Source organism: Centropristis striata, chromosome 6 (genome assembly GCF_030273125.1).
Source record: "Centropristis striata isolate RG_2023a ecotype Rhode Island chromosome 6, C.striata_1.0, whole genome shotgun sequence".
NCBI lineage: Eukaryota > Metazoa > Chordata > Actinopteri > Perciformes > Serranidae > Centropristis > Centropristis striata.
Genome location: NC_081522.1, coordinates 19,800,279 through 19,821,594, shown reverse-complemented (window position 1 = coordinate 19,821,594; position 21,316 = coordinate 19,800,279). Strand labels below are relative to the sequence as shown.

General features: G+C 41.6%; 1 protein-coding gene across 1 annotated transcript in view; it reads right to left on the bottom strand.

The window, feature by feature from the left end:
- mob2a (MOB kinase activator 2a) overlaps nucleotides 1-11,962 on the bottom strand; it is a 65,616-nt gene extending 53,654 nt beyond the window's left edge. The window contains exon 1 of the mRNA XM_059334978.1: nucleotides 11,434-11,962. Within this exon, the coding sequence (XP_059190961.1) occupies nucleotides 11,434-11,450 (17 nt within the window). The 5' untranslated portion in view covers nucleotides 11,451-11,962. The remainder of the gene's footprint in view (nucleotides 1-11,433) is intronic.
- Nucleotides 11,963-21,316: the final 9,354 nt, after the last annotated feature.

The window sequence follows — 21,316 nt, the reverse complement described above, 5'->3', positions numbered from 1 at the left end:
GTCACATTAATGCCTGTTTTATATCTACATAATGCCGTTGCTCCAGGAGGACACCAGTTTTGCGGACAAAATGTAATGTGTCATAATAACTCTACATAGGGACCTTAACACTTATATCCTCTAGATTCATTAAGTAAACACTCGTATGACATGCATTCAAGTATTTTAATGTATTTAGATTAATTTTTCATTAAATTACAGTTGTTTTAAGATAAGTAATGCTACCTAGTACAGTTGCACCGGTGGACAAATGTCATGTTCAAAACAGAATATTTGCATAGTTGAAGAACGATACTCATTGTTTGCAGATGGATTAGATGTAGAAGAATGAACTGCATATTAAAACATTAATTTTAATGAAATATTATCAAATTTGAGTAATATTTGTCACTGGGAACACAAAAATTGAGCGTCACGTCAACCACCCATATACATGCACAAACACGAACAGGCTCAAGCACAAAGATGCACCCACCTACACATAAATGTAAGAGCCAGAGGGAAGGGGTGGGTTGTTGATTAAAAGGGGGATAAAGAAAATAGCAGAACACTGAGGAAAGAAGAAAGTTTGAGAGAGAAGAATGAGGCGGAGGAGGAGTAGAGCCTCGAGTACTGAGATGAACTTGGCTCCCTGAGGCCTTTCTGCTTTTAAAGTATGTGTGTGTGTATACTGGGCTTGCCTTGCCTGATGCAACGCAGAGATCTCTAATCCAATTACAGTTCAGACCAGCCTAGCGGCCTAGCCTCAGCCACCAAGGACAAACCAAGCTAGCTTACACCGACGCTAGCAGCCCACCGGCTCTGCACAGATTTAGCAGCTCAGCCAAAGCCTCGCCTGAGGGTGCTGACCACATCCTAGTGAAGAATACATTTAAAAATCACCCAGAATTAAAGGCTTTCTCTTCCAAGACAAATTAGGCCTCTTATCTCACTGAATACTGTTCTGCTGGGCAAACACTCAAAATCTTGGTTTTAAGGTACTGGGAATCAAACCAACGACTGCAAGGTCTCCAATGCATTTTTATTTCTGTCTCCAATCTGTGGGCTTTTTTCCCCTTCTAGGCTGAACACAGCTCCAAACTCCATTTCTGTCTCTGTCACCGGCGGCCTGGGCCCCCGCTGTTAAATCTCCCTCTCTGTCCTCTATTGCAGACCTCTGCTGTTTCTAATCTAGCTCTGTGACCCACGTCGCCTCTTCCCATTTATCTCCATATCTCACCTATCCCCTGTGCGCCGCTATCGTTTCCCTCCTTCCCTCGCTCTTTACCCACACTTTCTATATTCTGCTGCTGCTCTCCTCCTTATCAGCTGCTCTCTCTTCCTCTGTCTGCTCTCTTTTTTTTCCACTGTTTTCAATTTGCACTGCTCCGGTGCCCCATCTCCCCATTTTTCGCCCTAAATTTCACATCACAACTCTCCATCTCATTGCCCAAGTCAAGTGAGGTTGTGTTGTTGGTCTATTAGTTAGCTGAACTGAAAAAAATTTTGATCAGATTATGATGACATTTGGGAAAAAAATAGACATGATGTCATTGGGTTTCTATACAGATAACACTTCAATGTCAGGGTTTCCTGCAAAGTGCCTCCATTTAAGTCAGAAGAAATTAGCATTAAGCATTGAGAAAAGCAAGCAGACGTTAATTCCCATTACTGTGGGGCTGATCAATAGGTTAGACACAACATTGTGGCTCTGTGGAATAATGAGGCTTGTTTACTGGCATGGATTATATGCGTTTCTACTGATTCTGTGCCACCTAATATGGCATTAGCGCCCCATTTACATCAAAACATTCCCTCTTTGATGAATTTTCCTACTTGCTTGATTGTATGGAAAAAGGAAATGTAAATGCATAGATTATCCATGCAAAGAAGAAAGGTATCATTAAAGGCAATTCATAGCCAGAACTAAATCTAAAAGGCTGCAACCAGTTCTTAAATAAACGCAGCCAAATGTTCTGCAGAGCGTCCCTTGTGGGTGGATGGCAACAACAACCCTAAATCCTGCTGCAGGGGGGTTCAACTTATTTTAGCTGATCTTAAGACAGCTCTAGCTGGCAGCGGTCCATGACTATGATACTTTCTGACAGAACAGTAGCTGCTCCCAGGCCCATGGAAGCCAGTCCCGCTACTGGAGGAACCAGCAAAGTCCAGTTTTGAGCAAAAATAAGAGATAGAAGGGGAACGAGAGCAGCTGATGAGTCGTGACTGTCCCTGCCCTTTGTCAGTCTTTTCTTTTCCCCTGTCTCTCCATCTGATGGCCGTGCCAGTTGTGTGCGCTGGGCAGGGCTGCCCGAGTGTTACGAAAGAGTAAACACAGTCGCAGCATGGTGCCCCTCTCCTGCCAAGTGAAATACAGGCAACACACACACAGACACACACACTGACACCATGCCAGGAGCAACACAAGAGTGTGGTCCAAACAGGCAGAACATTATCAAAGTGATAGCAAAATGGATCTGAAGATTAAATTAACTCCAAATATACAGGTTAATTATATAAAAAAAGGGTTTTTGCACAGCTATATGGTAACCACATCATACGCATCAGAGGCTGCTGGTTTAATGTCAGCAAACTGTGCAGTTGACACAGTGAAACGCAGACTGTTCAAGCTTTTGAACAGGTCAGGACCCATTTGAGTGGGCGGGCGGAGAAGCTTCACAAGTACAGCCAGCTCAGGTATTGAGTTGGCTTGCATTTGCAGCCTCTTGATCCATCGCAGTATTAAGTTGCACCATACTCACACAGCATGTACTGTCCTCAGGCTTTTGAAACCTCATCTTCGCTCTAACACACTGGCAAAAAAAAGGGGGGCAAAAACACCACACCTAGCAAGAGTTTCCATCTCAAGTGCTCGGAAAAGTGTTTAATACAGCTGTGCGTGCATTCAGATTCTCCAATTATCCACTTATGCATATTCAGTGAAAGGCAAACTGCAGAGTCACTCTGGTATCACATTCATTTCTGGGCCTCTCCATGTCCCTGCCTCGGGAAAGGGAAGGGAAGACAGGGGAGTGGAGAGGTGTCTCGAGAGACAAACCAGAGAGTACAGCAGTATTTACTCAGGAGTGTGTGTATGTGTGTGTGTGTGTATGTGTGTGTGTGGGCTTTTTGCCTCCTCAAAAGGCATTCAATGGAGCCTTTATATCTCCCTCAATGATGCACACTGATGTCCTAAAAACACTCCATGATACAGCATTGTGTCTTCAAGCCTGGGGAGGGCTCACTTAAAATTCAGACCCTCTCCAAGAGACGGAAAACAGCACGGCAACATGATTCTAACCAACTAACCTTAAATTAGTTGTTTGAGATTTGAAGTTTTAGGTAACTTAAGGGAGGACAAACAGTAGTTCATTCTACATCAGTGTGCTGGAGCTGCTAGTCCTAGCCGATCAACTACTTAGGTGTCACCTTCCTGTGAAACCTGAAGTCACTGACACTCAACTACAACAGCTGAGCTTTTACAGTGTGACAACAACCCCCTGCTTACTTTTTGCTCTCTTGTGCTACTGTGGAAGAGAATTTCGCCAAAATAACAAGACAGACCTAATGAGCAGCAAACACCACCAAAAGTAAAAAAAAAAGAAGGTGCGACTGATGTCAGTGAGGGGAGCTGAGGACTTGTTTGTTTAGCCTCTGGTCCTCCAGATCTGCTTTGCTTTCCACTGTTTTCCTTCCTTCCCAAAACGGTACGATACAGCTTGAACAACATTACACTGCATTTAGGCGATTCTCCTACATGCTCAGTAACGAATGCGGTTAACACCCCTCTGGCTTTTGTTGTTAAACATTTCTCGGAGAGGGCTGAAGCTGCCCTGGGCCTGTTCAACGCTGCATCGCTCTCTGCGGCGGAACAGTCCAGCTCAGGCAGCAGTCAAGCACGCAACCGTCTCTGCACATCAGCGTCCCGAGAGAGAGAGAGAGAGAGAGAGAGAGAGAGAGAGAGAGAGAGAGAGAGAGAGAGAGAGAGAGCGAGAGAGAGAGCGAGAGAGAGAGACTGAGAAGGGAAGAGAATTAAAAGGAGGAAGAGACAGAGACAGAGAGGGAAACTGAGCCAGGGAGTGAAAGACAGAGTGAGTTGGAGGGTTGAAAGTGACTAAGATGCCCTTTCTGGGGAGTAAACAAACCAACTAGCCTTCTTGTCATCCAGCCAATCCCTCAGCACAGCAGCACATCATGGTAGAATAGCCTGAAGCATGCGGCTGAGCCCAAGGCCAAGGCCCAGCTCCATTAAAGCAGGGCAGAGTTGATGTGAGCTTCACTTGGAAACTGAGGCACATAAACCAATGACAAGAGAAATATTCATCTCTATACAACTGATAGTAATTCCATGAGAAATTCCAGGCAATAAATACTGATTAACATCTTTCATTTTTTGTTATTGAACCAACATTTTAGGTGCAAGATTAAGTGGAATTTGAAAGTGGAAACATTTAAATAGTGAGATGGACAATCTATTATATTTTTCAATTCTCACAGAGCTGAGGCAACGCTTATCTGATGATCACCAATTTTCCTGAGACAGTGTGAGAAAATCACCAAAACCACACCATTTATCATAGACAGAAACTGAAAATTAAATTTTGTTTTCAATTTTTTATTCATCTGTAAAAATCATTAAATTGTGAACTCCTTAGTGCAACTGAAAACCACGAAGACTTGCATGAGAGCAACAATCACATGAAGAAAATTCAGCAAATCTTCAACTGAACTGCAGGCTGTTTACACAGAGCAGAGAGGAGAGGACAAGAGTTTGTAAATGTAAATAGTTCAATATGTAGCCTATAACATAATATTGGTAGCATGTGTGAGCACTTGGATAATGTTCTATATTGAGATTCCATTTTTTAACGATTTTTTTGTAAAATAAATAATCAAAGAAATTCTTCTTTTTTATGATTTATGGCTGTGTGTTATAATGTACAAGAGACATTTGAGTCATCTCTACTTCTACCTATGATTGTTCTGGCTGAGGCTCTTGTGAAGCCAGAAAAGCCCAGGCCTCAACAGAAAGTTGAGACAGTTTGATCAACAGCTTAACGCCAGCATATTGACACTTGAAACTTAAAACTGTTTATGAATAAGTTATGCACCTAACACCACAAGTCAAAGGAAGTCATGTTTGCAGAGCCACTGATGGGAACCATGGGTGTAATTGTTGTCGGGGTTGGGTGTTGTCGAGCGCCGAAGTGTGTTGAGATACTGGGCTCACTGCCACCCACAACACGAGGCAAATTTGTAAAACGTGGTCTTAAAAAGTCTTGGCCTGGGCTGCCTTGGGTGTGTAGTCGTAAAACAACATTAGTGCCAGAGACAGTAAATTGATTCTTAATAGAGCCAGATTGTTACTGTGGGCTCTGACACACAGAGAGCCAACAGAAGCTGTGTTCACTGTAACAGTAACAAGCTAGTTAAGAGCTCCTTCCCTGGCAGACACTGAGACGTTCTAGTAAGCCGACTACTACACTGCCCTCAGGTCAACCCTAATAACAACAGGACCGTGTAGCAGAGAAAACACTGCACTAGAAATAAAGACAGCAAAGTCAGTCTCCATCCCAGTCCAGACCCCCGCAACACGGTGACAGCGTTGGTTAGTTTCTATTCTCGAGCAGGTGACTGCTTTGAGAAGATGTCACAGTCTATTATCAGCATTGGAACTGCAGAGTGAGCAGCGGAAACAGCCACCTGGGCTGAGACTGTGCGCAGACGAGCGTGAGTGTGTGTGTGTGTGTGTGTGTGTGTGTGTGTGTGTGTGTGTGTGTGTGTGTGTGTGGTAGAGATGGAAATAAGGCAGCAGGGGTTGCATGAGGACAGGGTTACTGTGTGCAAAATCCCCATTGGGAACATCTACATATACACGCAGAGCAAGTCAGAAGCATGAGAGGGATGTTACTCAAAGATGCAGACTGAAAACTAAACTTAAACCGCCACCACCCAGAAAGCTACCACAGAGGCTCTTGTGCCAGGGTTCAGGGCTGCATGCAGAGATGACTTAATTCACATTTAGACTTCTTACACAGATATATGGACATTCTTTTGAAATATTTCTAAGAATTTGCTGGAAAGACATAATATAGTTTCTAGAAATCTGCTCGTTTAAAGCCGCTGTACATCCTGTCAGATATGGAATAGCAAAGTGTGTTTTTCCCCACTGCAAATTCACATCTGAAAGGTTATGACAGCCTCAATAGGGAAACGAAGGAGGCTGTTGCATAATTAAATCATACTACAGTGGTATGTTATAGCCAGATGTTATTTTTAAGGATTCATTTTTGTGCCTTTTTTTGTATCATGCACATCTATCTATCTATCTATCTATCTATATTAGAATTTTGTTTTAATGGCCAATCAGCAGAAATTGGAAAAATAAATGAATAATGGGATGGTTTTGCAGCAACTCTGGGTGCCAGATGTGAATCTGACTACTTCACTCCTCAATAAATAAGTATCCGACTATTGGCATGGTTAAGTGGTAACTGAGGAGTCTTCTCTTAAATCAATGTGCTTCGTCCTTCCTGTTTATAAAGTTAAAATACAGAATGATGCCACACTCACTTGTACATGACAACTGCCAGTATTTTGACATGTAAAATCAATTCCATTGGTCACGTTTGCACGACAACAAACAATGTGAGAGCAATGACACGAGTGAAGCTACTGTGAGACACAACGTCACACTTCTTTTTTGGGTGTGAGCCACAGTGAACACGAAAGACGTCGACCACTGTAGAGGAAGTTCAGCCTATAAGTGGTTCTAGTGAATTCCCCTTCCCTATCTGCCATCAGACCGATCACCTGACTGCATCTTAACCCTCATTATCTCTGACTGTCAACCATAGCGGTGCCTGTTTCAAAGGAATTTTGGGCATTTTCCAGATCAGACCTCAAAGTTCCCCCCAAACAACTTATTAATGTATTTGTTGACATTTGGAATATTTCTATACCTGTATCAGCATGATAATACATCACCTATTCAAACAAATGTAATTTGGATTAGGGTTGACTGATGGATGGATGATGGCTTCGTAAGACCATTGAACCCAATATCATGATCATAATACACCCAACCACCATCCTAATTTCAATACCTTATTTTTGAGGCAATACACACTTTTACCCTACAAAACAAACCAAACTCCTTAAATGTATCAATCTTTAATGTTGCCTTTAACAAGTGCCAAAAAGGGTTCTGATAAAATAAGCAAAATTGTGATTTAAATCAGAAAATATCTGCTCCAAAAATAAGAATCTAACAAGAAGTCCCAGGCTTAGTTGTCATACTTAGTTTTTTCCTTGCAGAGACACAAAGATTGCCTTCTCAACTACAATAAGCATCATGCCCAATATTTGTTACCAACAAAATGAGAGGATGCAACAAGCAAGCCCTCCATTACTGGAATCTTTTGTACCATTACTTGCATTACTCCAACGATGCAGGATAATGATACGCTGCCTGTATACCATTAAGTCTCAGGTGATGCAGTGCGAGCTAAGTGTACATTAAATCTGACTCTTGCTCATGTCAGGCAGCCTAAAGCAGGCGCTCCACTTAGCTGCTGTAGTTTCCATTCTCTCGCTCTTCGTTCAGCATTACCAATCCATCACTCAAAAGCGAGGGGATTAAACATCTGTCAAAGCCTGCCCATTTCACCCAGCAGGAAAAGACACATTTAGGCGTCTCGCATCTCTCCAGTGATTTAACGTCCTGTCTGACTCTGAATCTGGACGGATGAGGTCATTCGGCTACGAAATAATGCTCTTTGTCCAAAATAAATACACAGTGAATGTAGTTTGCAAACACATTTCAGCGTATATTGTAAAAGCAAACGGGTGACACACACCAATACTAAGAGGTGTTATGTGTAGCATCCTGCTGAAAACACAGGGAAAATAATTCTGTTTTTGTGAATTTGTCACCCACCGGAAGCCCTCATATCATCATCCCTATATCTCCTTTTCTAAAATCTATCCACCATTAGTAGGCCGTCATTTGCTACAGACCTCCATCTGATCCCCTGTGGAGCTCCATCCTTCTTATCAACTACTCCATCCCTTCCCCCCCCCCACCTGCTAATTTCCTTTATTTTTCTCCCTAATCAACCGTTCCATCGAAAGCATTCACATCCCCTTCCTCCATCGGTCAAAAAACGTGCCGTCTCCGATTCTTCCATCCCTTTAGCTCACCCTGCCTTTCCCTCATCAGTATCTCCCCTTTCATTCATCACACCTTCCTCTTTCTCTCTCTCTCTTTATCTGCACATTTCTCCTCAAATCAGCTGCTTTCACTACTCCATTTCCTTCTTCTTCTCCTCACTTCCTCCCTCCATCAGTCCCGTCTGTGGCGTCCTTCACCCTGGGTCTGAATTCAGAGTGATTACACGCTTGGTTAACTCATTCATGGACTCCACTCTGTCAGTGAAGCACGCTGGACGCACGCCCGCTCGCTTCCGATGCATTCAGCTCACATACACACCTTCCCCGCATATATAAACAGTCAACAGCGTGCGGCTTTAACATGAAGGTAAACACAAATTCTCAGCTTGCAAAAACGCCATCAGTCTAGGTCGATGGTGGAAAAGGTTTAACGTCTAAATAGACAGCCGACAGTAATAATGCATTGTAGATCCCCTACTTAACATGCCATGAATAAACAATTTTAGTTTATATATATATATATAAACATGACTCATTTATCTGGGAGTATATAGAACATGACACAATGACTTTAAAGGACATCACTCCAGAAAAATAATCAAAACCTTAGATTGACTATTCGTAACAACTGCATTTACTATGATAATCCCGAATGTTCACAGGCAGACAGCGGCCTTCTCTTTTACCCGTATGCGTTTTTTCGCTTTCCTCACCTCCTCTAACACCAAGATGTAACTGGGTGTTGCTTCTGAATTCCTAACAGATCACTAAGCAAACCAGTTTAGGTCTGACAGCACCAACTGCATGGGCGTAAAAAATCATCATTATTTTTGTGAGTGACTGGAGGGGAAAAGGAAGATGGAGATTAAGACCTTTAAATCATATTTACAGCTGAGAGAACTGATGCAACTTGAGACAAGCCAAGAACAAGTTACTAAAACCGGGAAAACCAGTGTCAGAAGGAGGATGAAACTTTAGAAAAATAACTCCACAGTTCTTTTTTGTTTCAACTGCATGATATGTTCAAGTCTGTTTGAAATAGGCCTTGCATAAAAATACCCAAAACACATGATAACTTTTCTCAAGGGCATTCAAATTCACAGTCCACCAACAGTGGAGGCAATTTGTGGCAAGAAAATTGACTGTTTTGTAAAAATAGTGAAAAGATTTGTGCAGGGCAAATATGAGCAAGACCAAGATGGATCAATTCATGTGAACCACCCAGAGCCAGGAAACTTATTTTTGCTCATACCCCACACAGTTTAAGAGTTATGACTGAGTGTTAACAGTTTTATAAGTGGCAATGAGAACTCAATGAAAACTCATCTTTGCCCATTACCTAAGTATGTGTAAAATCTGATTTAAGTCTTTTATCTACTCAGACATCCTGCTAACTATATGACAGATAGACAGACTAGTTGGCCCGGAGGTCACAGTTCGTAAACATCAGTACTCCGGTTGAGTGTATGGCTAGAGAGACTGCGTTCTTATCTCTCAGCCAAAATGTTAGGATGTAAAAGAAACACCCCTGATAACAAGTCTCCACCCGTCTTCTGCCCTGCTCTGCAGTCAAAGTGCTGCGACCAACCTGATAACCAGTCGGCAAAAAGAAAAATCTCACAGCGACACACCTTCCTGTGCAAGTCCAAACCTTTTGTGCTATGCCAAAGACCTGGTGTGTAAGTTCCCACTGCAAACGGTGCATAGAAATGTGTTCATATAGAAAAGAAACACATCTTGACGACTACAATTTCACTGAGTCTCTCCTTTACTTTCAGGTAAATATAAACCATGTTCTGGTCAGATCATCTAGTGCCTTTACATTTGCATAACAAATGCATGTCTGAGTTCCCTGATAGCAGACTGGGCTGGTCACACACTGATGTCACAGGTTAATCCTCAATGGCTTTGATGTTTGGTTGTATAGAAGGTGTATCTCTACTAATAGCACTGACCAGCAGCACTCACCCCAACCCATGCCTTCTGCACAACAAAAATACACAACACCTAAAATCATTGTCCTATAATGACTAAATACATTGTGTCTCAGTGGAATGACGTGCTGCCACCAACCAACATCTCCCTGATGTTTATTTATCCTCCTTCAAGGTACCTATCTAACAAGTATGAAGCTATATCCTCCATCAATGAGCTCGGTGACACCTCTATCGTGTCCCAAAGGCAGCACATTATTGTTAACCCTCTGGAGTCACCAAAAGCGCCAAAGCATGACTTCTTCATCACATCCAGACATAAAAACAAAGCAGCGTGGAGCCCTACTGTAATTTTACCTCTAAAGTTCTGGCTGTCAACTCCATGAGGCCAGTTTCAGTTTGATGATGATATACCAAGTAAAACTGGAGACAAGGTCAAATATATGTTGCATCAAATGATAGAACTGGATGTAACCCTCTTATATGTTATATTTGACACCTTTGTTCACATTTGAAACATTTAAAATTCTTTATTGAGCACGACAGTGTTTTGAAAGTTAAAAAAAAAAAGATTCAAAATCAAATTGTATGTTGTTTTTTCTTTGTTTCTTTTGGGTTCAAAATGTTGATCCAGTGAGTCAGGATGAAAAAATTATTATCAGGTCATATAGGTAAGGTTGTGCTGAAAAAAATCGACCAACATGCCATTTAAACATTTTTTTAAGTGGTGTATACAGGCAGGATGAAAAGGAATCAAAAACTGACTAAATAGCCCAAGACTCCATAGAGTTTAGTTAGCAGGACTGCTAACGGTAGGTCCCGTGAAAGCCGCCAGCGCACCTTGCACAGGAAATAAACTAAACCGGGCATAGCCGCGTTAGCCAGACTGACAGGCTGCTAACGTTAGCCCATTTTGCTGTGTTAATCATTCCTATAAATAGTCTCCCTGCACAGCAAACTGGCGTCTACAAAGATATTCTCACAAGCTAATCTGGGCGCTGCCACCGTTGGCTAGATAGCTGCAGGCCAAAGAGATGCCCATAAACACCGCCTGGCCCGGGTAACAGCAGACTGGCTCCCCGCTGCAGGAGGAGACCGCTGCCAGCTTTGCTACCAAGCTAGCATCGCAGGGCTAAGCTAGGCTAGGAAACATGCTACCCGCTTGTGGTCATATTAATGAGTTAAAGTGGCAATGTATCAGTAGTGAACACGACAGTGCACCTGTCTAATGCTGACTGTGGTGGTGTCAGCTACTGTGCGGTGAATTTGCAGCCAGCATCAGAAAGACTGCGCAGTTGAGCTGACAGGAGAGTAAAGCTGGCTAGGCACGTTAGCTGTCTGTACTCACCCCATTAACCAGTCCATGGCGCTGTTTATAGCTAGCTTAGCTAACGTTAGCTGGCAGGGGATGAATCCACCAGGAGCTGGAGGCGACCCCCTAGTTTATCCAGCCACCACCCTCGCTGCCCAGGCTGCCTTGCCCCCGAGTCCCGTCGCTCTCCCCGGGGCCCGTGTCTCTCCCAGCTGCTGGATCCTGGCCGGTCAAACACAAACGCCGCTTAAACTTTGAGCGATTGTCCTTGTTTTGATCCTCAGCTGGCTCGGATCATGAAGTGGCAGTAACACAGTCAGATCAGTCTGTTAGCTGGTAGCGGGAGTGCAGCATTGAGTGACTTTGAGCACGAAGGCGAGCGGGGCAGCGGTGTGGCTCTGCCTGGAGTCGCGGTGTGCAGTGGCGCCGAGTGAGGCTTGTCTGTTGGGATGCCGCTGGTCAACTCGGTAACCTCTGTCATGAAGCCTTGTATGGCTACCGTGCTAGCTGACAGCCTGAACCTCCACTGGAGCTGCTGCTTTCTGAGCGAAGTCTAAATCGGAGTCCGGAAGTAAACACAGACCCGACCCACTCTGCCTCTCCTGTGCGTAAAATGCGTGTCACGCAGGGCTGTATGTACATGGATGCAATGGGATATGTAGTGAGCAAGGTAGAAAAAGGGTGATGGCAGACATCGACTTTTAAAGACTTTAATGTTTTAATGCGAAGATGAACACATTTGCTGTTGTATCTTCTTATTATGGCACATTAGCTATTATTGTGTTCTGTAGCAGTGGTACCCTCCCTTGAGGTCGGGAACCATGGGCTCCAAGACATGACGGGTCACTGAAAATTACAGGAATAAAGAAAAACCCAAACAAGCCAAATCAGCCTATTTGTGCAGGGCAGAAATACCACTGTTTTATGAAAACCTGCTGTTATCCTCCATCTGATCATATCTGATATGTGAAGGTGCGCCATGTGTTTTAAACTTACTAACCTATATAACAGGAACAGCTCTGCCAGTATAATAGTTTCTGGACTTTGAAATGAAGACTTTAGTGCTACTTTGAGGCTTCACCAATCAGGTAATTCAGGTGACTGGTGCTCAGACCCCAAAATGTCAATGGATTTTCATTATTTGATTATCTGGAAATCTGCTGGGAATATGCAGTACAAAAGTGCAATATCAAAATAGACAAGTCCTGCAGTATTATCTACATTAATGGGCTTTATTTTTGGTATATATAGTGTGTTTACGTGATGCATATTCCTTAATAAATTGCAATCAGTTCACTCATTACCAAACAGTACATTACAGTGGGCATATGATGAATCTGTGATGTACAGTCTGCTGTTTGCCACTGTACTTGATGTGAATCTTAGATGACACAATGTACATACACTCACATGCTCAGATGGTGGCTTGGGGGTCAGCATATTTTTTCATCAATGCTACCAGTTAATCTGTTCATGTCTTTGCCTTTGGTGAGCTGTGTGTAGTCTATCATAGGATCATATGGAATAGAAATAATACACCCTCAGACAAAAGAGAAATGTCATTGAAAGCCATAAATCTCAACAGGAGGGCATTCATGTGCACTGACCCCTCACTGTGAACCTGTGCAAGCTGTGGAGTTACAGTAACTGGCTAAATTATTATATACTATCAGCTGCTCTGCTTGTTCTTATACACCGACTGTCCAGAGGCAGAAGGGACTGTTTTGTATGTCCTCCCCCATGTTAAAATCTTTAGTTAACTGATGACCTGTCTGCCATTCAACACTTTATTAAGCCAGGCAAGATGACATTTGAATAGCTAGTGTAGGTTAACAATTCAGCCTCACTGGCTGTTGTTTTTATGCTGCTTTAACTTCCACTCTGTGCACTGAAAAATAGTTCTGAAACATTTGATTAATTAATTAATTAATTAATTGAATAAGAGAAAAAAAAGTTCCAACCTTCTTTGATAGCTGATTAATTAAAGTATTTGATATACATATTTGATAAATTAATTGATGATTTAAGTAATCATTAGCTTCAGAAAAGCATGAGTTTGTCTTCCATGATATTGAATCTGCAACTTAGAAAATGCTAAATTTGATTGAGTGGCCATATAGTAGTCTTTAACATATGACTTTTTTTTCAATTTAGGAGTTCTATTTTGGCTCAGGAACATATTTAACCATATAATTCATCATATTCCCCTGCCTTAACCTTAACCCTTGACCATTAATTCTATATAGCTTTTAATAGCTCTTACCCTTCTTCCATTCCCTCTCCTCACTTTCACCAATTTTCCCCTTTAGGAAAACCATCAATCAGACAGATGTAGTTTGCAAAGCTGGGATCAATATGTACTTTGCCCTGCAAAAATGACTGGTCTCCTCTCTTCCCGTCTGCCTCTCACTGAGAGACCATTAGAGCGAGACATATGGTCGTCATCAAGTACTCCTCTCCTCCTTCTTCTTTTTCTCTGTCTCACCCTCTCCTCCATAGTTCCTCCTCCTTCCCTTCCTCTTCCATTCCTCCACTCAGCATCCTCAGGCTTCTATAAATAACAGTAGCACACAGGTGACAGAGAGGGCATTCAGAATAGGAGCCCTGTTAACAGGAGGCAGAGCCACATGATTGGCTCGTTGACACTCTAGCGCCCTGCTGGCATCCAATCACTTCACAGAGGGGCGGAGTTACAGCGATGATTGACAGGGAGCTGGTGGCGCGCGCAAACCTGATGTAATGCTGTTAACAGCCACACGGGGGCGGTGTGGGATGTTTGTTGACTCCAGGCCTGTGCAGACAGGTGCAGACATTACACTGCATTAAGTCAGCTTAACCCTTTATCAGGCGAACAACTATATTTGGTAACTTCAGGTAATATTTCGAGAAAAAAGTTGCACATTTACTAGATTAAAGTGGCAAATCTACAAGAAAAAAGTCGCAGATTTAAGAGATTTAAAGTGGGGAAAAAAGCAACTTTTTTCTCCCAGATTCAACACTTTAAATCTCATAAATTTGTGAATTTTTTTCTTGTAGATTTGCCACTTTAATCTCGTAAACTTTTTTCTCAAAATATTATTTTCATATGTTTTTTTTTTTTGTTTGTTTTTTTACACATTCTGGCAGTATGTAATATCCTCCAATATTCTCTAGGTTTGAAATTTGGAATTTGCAAGTATTTCAATGAGTGTCCTATTAAGGGTTAAAGTAAATCGTAAATCTGCAACTTTTTTCATGCAGATTTGCCACTTTAAATCTCTCAAATCTGCAACTTTTTTTCTAGTAAATTTGCAACTTTTTTCTCGAAATATTACTTGACGTTACCAAATATAGTTCTTTGCCTGATAAAGGGTTAATACAGTTACTTTGTAAATACTGAAGGACAAATACTTTAGTATATACTAAAAGAATACCTAAATACTAGTTGCGTACAGGATTCATGGATTTTAAAAGAAAAAAGAGTTTGGGATCATGCAGATAGATACAAGTAAGATATAGAATGAGATCATAACATTCATTCTCTAAGAAACGTTTAATCAAGGGGATTGTTCATCCAAACTTATAAACAACACCTTTTTTTGTTTGGTTCAGTATCAACAGTACAGAACCTCAAGTTTAAAAAAAAAAAAAAAGGCTTGAAATGATCAAACAATGAATACAAATAGTTTTGCATTTATCTGCAGGTTTATAGCTCTACAACTTTTATTAGCTACGTTTGATAAGAAAAAGATCTATTTACATAGTATCAATAATACATGGCAATAATTTGCTCACATTTTGAGATATAGGACATCAGGTTCAAATCTGGCCCAAAGTCCCTTTGTCGCATGTCTTCCCCTCTGCATCCTCGTTCCATTCCCTCTGTCACTGTCAAATACAAAAAGGCTGAAAAATTCAAAAAAAGAATATGTGTTTCATAAATGTCTGCTCCATTCAATGGAAGTCAATGAAATTTCATTTGTGGTCTCTAAAGACAGAAAGACAGAAAAAAATCGAATTAATTACAATTTAAGCGGTCCTGACAGCATGTGGCTGTTGTTGTTTTCACCTTGTGTGTTTGTCGTCATGGCAAAATGGTCTTGGAAATCCTTACTGTAGCGGGAACAACCACATAAGCAGTTTTGGTGTTTATGTGTCTGTCTGGCAGATTATGTCACTGCAATAGCATCCCAACGGTTCAAGATGCAGTCAGGAAACTTTACTGGTGTGGAATTGAGATCAAAATGAAGGTTTGGGTGTGGTCCAAGCAAGAGGAGAGAAAAACATATCACCATAACAGTATAAAGAGCACAGGTGTGAATAATAAAATCAAAGATGGCTGAATTTTATTTAGTTCCTTCAGTTTCAGGGTCACGTCTTACTGGGAACAGACCAGAGCTGTTGCTTTTAGCTGACTTGTCTCCTCCACCCGCTTCATCAACTCTTTTTGACACCCACAGTTTATGACACAGTGTTGTTACCAAATCCATGACAGCATTGCGGCATGACTACGCTGACCTATGCTCAGTCTGCGATGACCTAAGATCAGTCCAGCAGACTATGTTTACCTCTTATTTTCAGAGGGCCGGCTGGTGCCAGAGATGTACTCTGTGGGAAAACGAGCCGTGCTCTGGTCAGGTGCTCGTCTGAGTTAGCCAAGGTCACTTCCTGAAATCCATCCACTCGTCAATACTGAGCCATCCAGAGGTCGATATGTTCCCATTCCATCATCACAGTCATTTCAGTGCATGAGAGAGTTTTACGTCAGTTTGTCCTGCACCTACCTAATCTGAGAGATAGAGTCGATAAAACAACAACACAATGTTATGGAATCTACACTGTAAAAAAAGATAAACAATAGCTACTCAATAAAAAATGAGGCAACAGATTGCACGCAATATTATTAATTAAATCTAACTACGTTACAAGTTGAGTTAATATCAACTTAACAGGAAGTGCCTGTCAATTAAAAACAGACTAATTCTATTGTGTTGGATTAATTCAAAATTCTCTTAATTTAGAATTACATACACATAAAGATTATCTTTAATGTGATCAGAATAAGTAGATTCTATCTCAAACATTTTTTATATTAAAGTTACTTAAACAACTGCCTCAAAATCAAGGACACATTTATATTAAATACATTTTATCAAATATATTAAGTAAAATGAAATGACTACAGAATAATTTATTACAGTGTAACAGCCCGCCATTAAATACTATCATTGTCAGAATTATTATGTTAAAATTAAGATAAGACTGATTGCTGATTAAGCTTGGCTGTATTTGTGTTGTTATGCATTGCATGTAAAAAAAAAAAAAAAAACTCAAAGAATGGTTGCAATGTATTACTACAGGTGCATCTCAATAAATTGGAATATCATAGAAACGTTTTTCTATGTCAGTAATTAAATTCAAAAAGTAGAAATAACACATTATATAGATCCATTACACACAGAATGAAACATTTCATGTCTTAATTTAGTTAATTTCTTCTAATTATAATGATTATGGCTTACATTTAATGAAGACTTAAAATTCAGTGTCTCAACAATTTTAAAAAGTATGTTTAATATGGAAATGTTGGCCTCTGAAAAGTATGTCCATCTATATGACTCAATACTTGGTTGGGGCTGTTTGACTTGACCTACTGTAAATGGACTTTTCTGTCATATTCTAATGTGTTGAGATGCACCTTTATAGGCCTTTTACACAGTATTTTTTTTTTTGTGTGTTGACTTTTCTGGCTTTATTTGACAGAGTGACCTGTAGTAACCTGTCCCCACTGTTTGCAAGCACTAAGATTAAGATTCCCTTATTAGTCCCAAAAAGGGGAAAATCAAACTGTGCATTTAACCCAGCAGCTAACTTGTTAATTGCATCACGCTTTACACAGGTTACAGAAAATGAGCCTAACTGTGGGCTGGCGGTCAGCAGCAGTGTTGGGTTTTTGGTTCTTCTCCCTGACTCACCACTGCCGGCAGACAACTTCACTGGGAGGAGAGTGGACAGCAACTTTGGAGACAGACTATAATTTAACTAGCTGAGGGATGGAAGACCTGGTGTTGCTGCTGACCAACAGCATGCTGTTTGGCTTACTTTCTGTAATCAGTGTAGCATGAAAGCACGGTGGAATAAGCAAACTACCTAGCTAACTAGCCAGCCGTCTATACTGTAGACTTTACATATAATGAATTATGCAGAATTGAAAGCCTCAAATGAGTTATAAAACAATTCACCCCCTCAGAGTTGTCATGGAGGGGAAATTAGCTATTTATCAAGGCTGTAAACACTTTTATTTCTGCTGTAAAGTTGGGAAATTTAACATGAGAATCAATCTGATTTGCTCCCTTCTGCAGCCAGTCTCAAGTGGCCAGTCAAGGAATTACAGCTTTTAGCACAACTGCGTGGGCTTCACTGCTCAGCACCAGAGGTTGCAGCTTGGTCTGTATCATAGACCGCAGAAATTATCTATACCTGTGTACCTGCTGTGTACCCATCTCAAAGGAGTAATTGACACTGTGTCAAAGACTCCTCCCAGCTCCTCCTGGTTGTTTTCAGGCACTATGGATTCTTGAAAATTCTATTACGAGCACTAGGGGGAGCCAAAACAAACCGGATTTCCTGATGATGATCTGTCGGATTTCCTACTGTCAGCATATAGCGACAGTTTCAGCAAAAATGACAAAAGTTATTTTATATTTCAGCCTTTAATTTCATCCAAGACATCCCTGCACCTTTAGACTGCAACACCTTAATTTATTCAATTAATTATCACTTTTATTATAAATGACACCTGCAGTTTTCTTGATATGACATTAGCCTTCCAAAACGGAAAGGCCCTGATCAAAACAGAGACCCATAGCAAAGATGATTTAATTTGTTTTGTTGTAATAATGACAGTCTTTCAGTTTCACTATTGCAGTAGCATGCAGTGAGGTCAGCATGTAGGTTGTGAAAGCATCCAGTATAGGTCTTTTAAGTTGTTATTGTAGGAAAGCAAAGATGTCACTAATAACTTTAATGATGGCTGTGTCCATGTGAGCCATCGATCATTTTATTATTTACACCTGTGCACCTTTTTCAACTGCAACATGTAAAAAAGACATTTTTTTAGAATCCTAAATACATAAACACACACACACACACACACACACACACACACACCACCACCACCACATACCTATAGATGAGCTCAGTATCAGGGTGAGTGAGCTACTGACTGGCTGCCCTGTGACTGAAATGATTTATTCATAGCTGGCAGCGGTAACTCAAAAATCCATTAGGAGACATTAAAACGGAGACACCTCACATTACTCTTGCATGAATAATAAATGTTTAATAGATGCAATGAGGAGTGTGTACCCACGTGTGTTTGTGTGTTTACATAAATTACACAGTCACAGTCATTTATGTAAACATACAACGAGAAATTTGTTTTGTATCTACTAAAGAGTTTTTTATGCCCTCATAAAACTGAAACTATATTTTGATTATTTGATTTCAATTATTTAACATTTCATTATGAAATAAAAACAAAAAACCTTAATAAGTGTGTGAATAGGATGATATAAGGCAGATTTGTGGGAGTGTGTGTGTCATAGACATGTTTACTGTTAGCAGTCTGATCTCATCACTGATGGATTCATTTTCAGTATTTCAATAATGATCACATAATATAAGGTGCTGATAATGGCCACTTGCATGACTGGGTTTCATATCATCGGCACCGCCAAGTCTGTGTCGATTCACCATATAATGTGTGTGTGTCTGTGTGTGTGTGTTTGTTCTTGTGCTTGTGTCATTGCTGGCTCCACACTGACGGCTGATGTCTTGGTGCATGAGTCAGTCTCAGCCACATTACTCATGTCTGCAGACCTACCTGGCTCCAGCGCTCCCATCCTAGAAAGGAGGCAAAAGTTGGAGGAAAGAAGGGGATGAAGCTCCAAAAGGAGATTCAGTGTTTTAGTGAGAATGAGATGGGAAGCTGTGGAGTGAATGGGGAGAGAAGAGGGAGCTGAGAAGACAGATTTAATAAAAGGAGAGAAGTGAAACAAGAGGGAGCGGTAGACCAAAGGCACTGAGAGCAAGTTGTACATTTCAAAAAGGGAGGAGAAGAGGTGCATGCACAGTCTTGCCTCCAGTTCATCAAACACTAAAGCAGCTACAGTATGCATCCTGTTTCTTACAGTACATTTTCCATGCACACAGTGATACACAGCCCCCCACCCCTTTCTGTTCAAGCAAATCAGACATGAAGTCATTTTTTTTGCCAGAAGCAACTCAACAGAAATAGCTTGCATGTGGCTCTGAGGTCATGGGCAGAGAGAGGAGAAATGATAACAGAGCGGCAGCCACAGACACTGTGTGTCAGCAGCAAGCAGTCTGCTGTGTGTGAGATTCAGTCTTTGTCTTAGAGACATACAAGTCGTCATGTCTTTGTGCTTGTTGAGCCAGTCCTCCTCAAACACCAGACCTGATTATGGGCGAGTGTTAACCCTTTATCAGGCAAAGAACTATATTTGGTAACTTCAGTGGATATCTAACTGGGTCCCCATGTCTCTCTGTTTGGTCGTTGAACCACATGGATTTCTTCCAGCTAATCAGCAAAGATCAGGCTACGTCACAGACTGTGACACCATGACATCTGACCAATCAGTATGATAATAATATAATAAAATTTAGAGAAAAAAGTTGCAAACTTACTAGATTAAAGTGGCAAATCTACAAGAAAAAAAGTCGCATATTTAAGAGATTTAAAGTGGCAAAACTGCACGAAAAAAGTAGCAGATTTACGAGAAAAAAGTGGGGGAAAAGCAGCTTTTTTCTCGCTGATTCACCACTTTAAATCTCATAAATCTGCATATTTTTTTCCTTGTAGATTTGCCACTTTAATCTAGTAAATTTGCAACTTTTTTCTCGACCCCATTTTCATATCCAGTGAAGTTACCAAATATAGTTCTTCGCCTGATAAAGATACAACCCTTTTCAATGTGTCATAAATTTCAACATTCAACATGGGGGTATAAAAAGCTGGCATTGTCAGTAAGTCATTCCCAGTTCATCATTCAAGCAGCCATGAACACACAACGTCACTTAACAGATGAGCAGCGCCACCTGGCCATAGCGCGCCTTCAGGTTGGTAGCAGGCAGTCAGATGTTGCTCGTGAACTTGGTGTTTTCTCAAACTACTGGCAGTGTTCGTGACAGACCCAGGAGTGGAGCCCCACGAGTGATGGACCGCAGTGATGACCAGTACCTAAGGACCTATGCATTCAGACACCGTTTTGCAACTGCCACACACCTGCAGGCCCGTTTGCGAGAAGTGAGGGGTGCTAGGGTTTCCAGCCAAACCATTCACAACCGACTTCACCGCTATGGCTTTAATGCCAGACAACCGTTGCAGGTGACTCCACTGACACCAAGACACCGCCGTGACCGTTTGCAGTGGGCACAAGACCATGTGACCTGGACAATGCAGCAGTGGTCTACCGTCCTGTTTGGTGGAGGAGGTGCAACAGTCTGGGCAGGCATCACCAGTCAGCACAGAACAGATTTGGTGATTGTAGATGGCTCAGTCACTGCACGTTCTTACCTCAGAGACATCATAGACATCATCATCATTATCCCCCAATTCCCCCAGCACACCCCCAACTTTCTGTTCATGGATGACAATGCTCCACCACATCGTGGCAGAATTGTCACAGCTCGACTTCAGGAAGTCGGAGTGCCTCATATGGTTTGGCCAGCAATGTCCCCTGACCTGACGTCTGGGACCAGCTGAAGCAGCGACTGGATGCTTGTGCCCCACCCCCACGTGACCTGGCAGAACTGCGTGTAGAACTTGTGGAGGAGTGGAACGCATTGCCTCAGAACAACATCATGGGGCTAGTTAGGAGCATAAGACATCGCTGTCAAGCGATGTCTCATGTGTCAT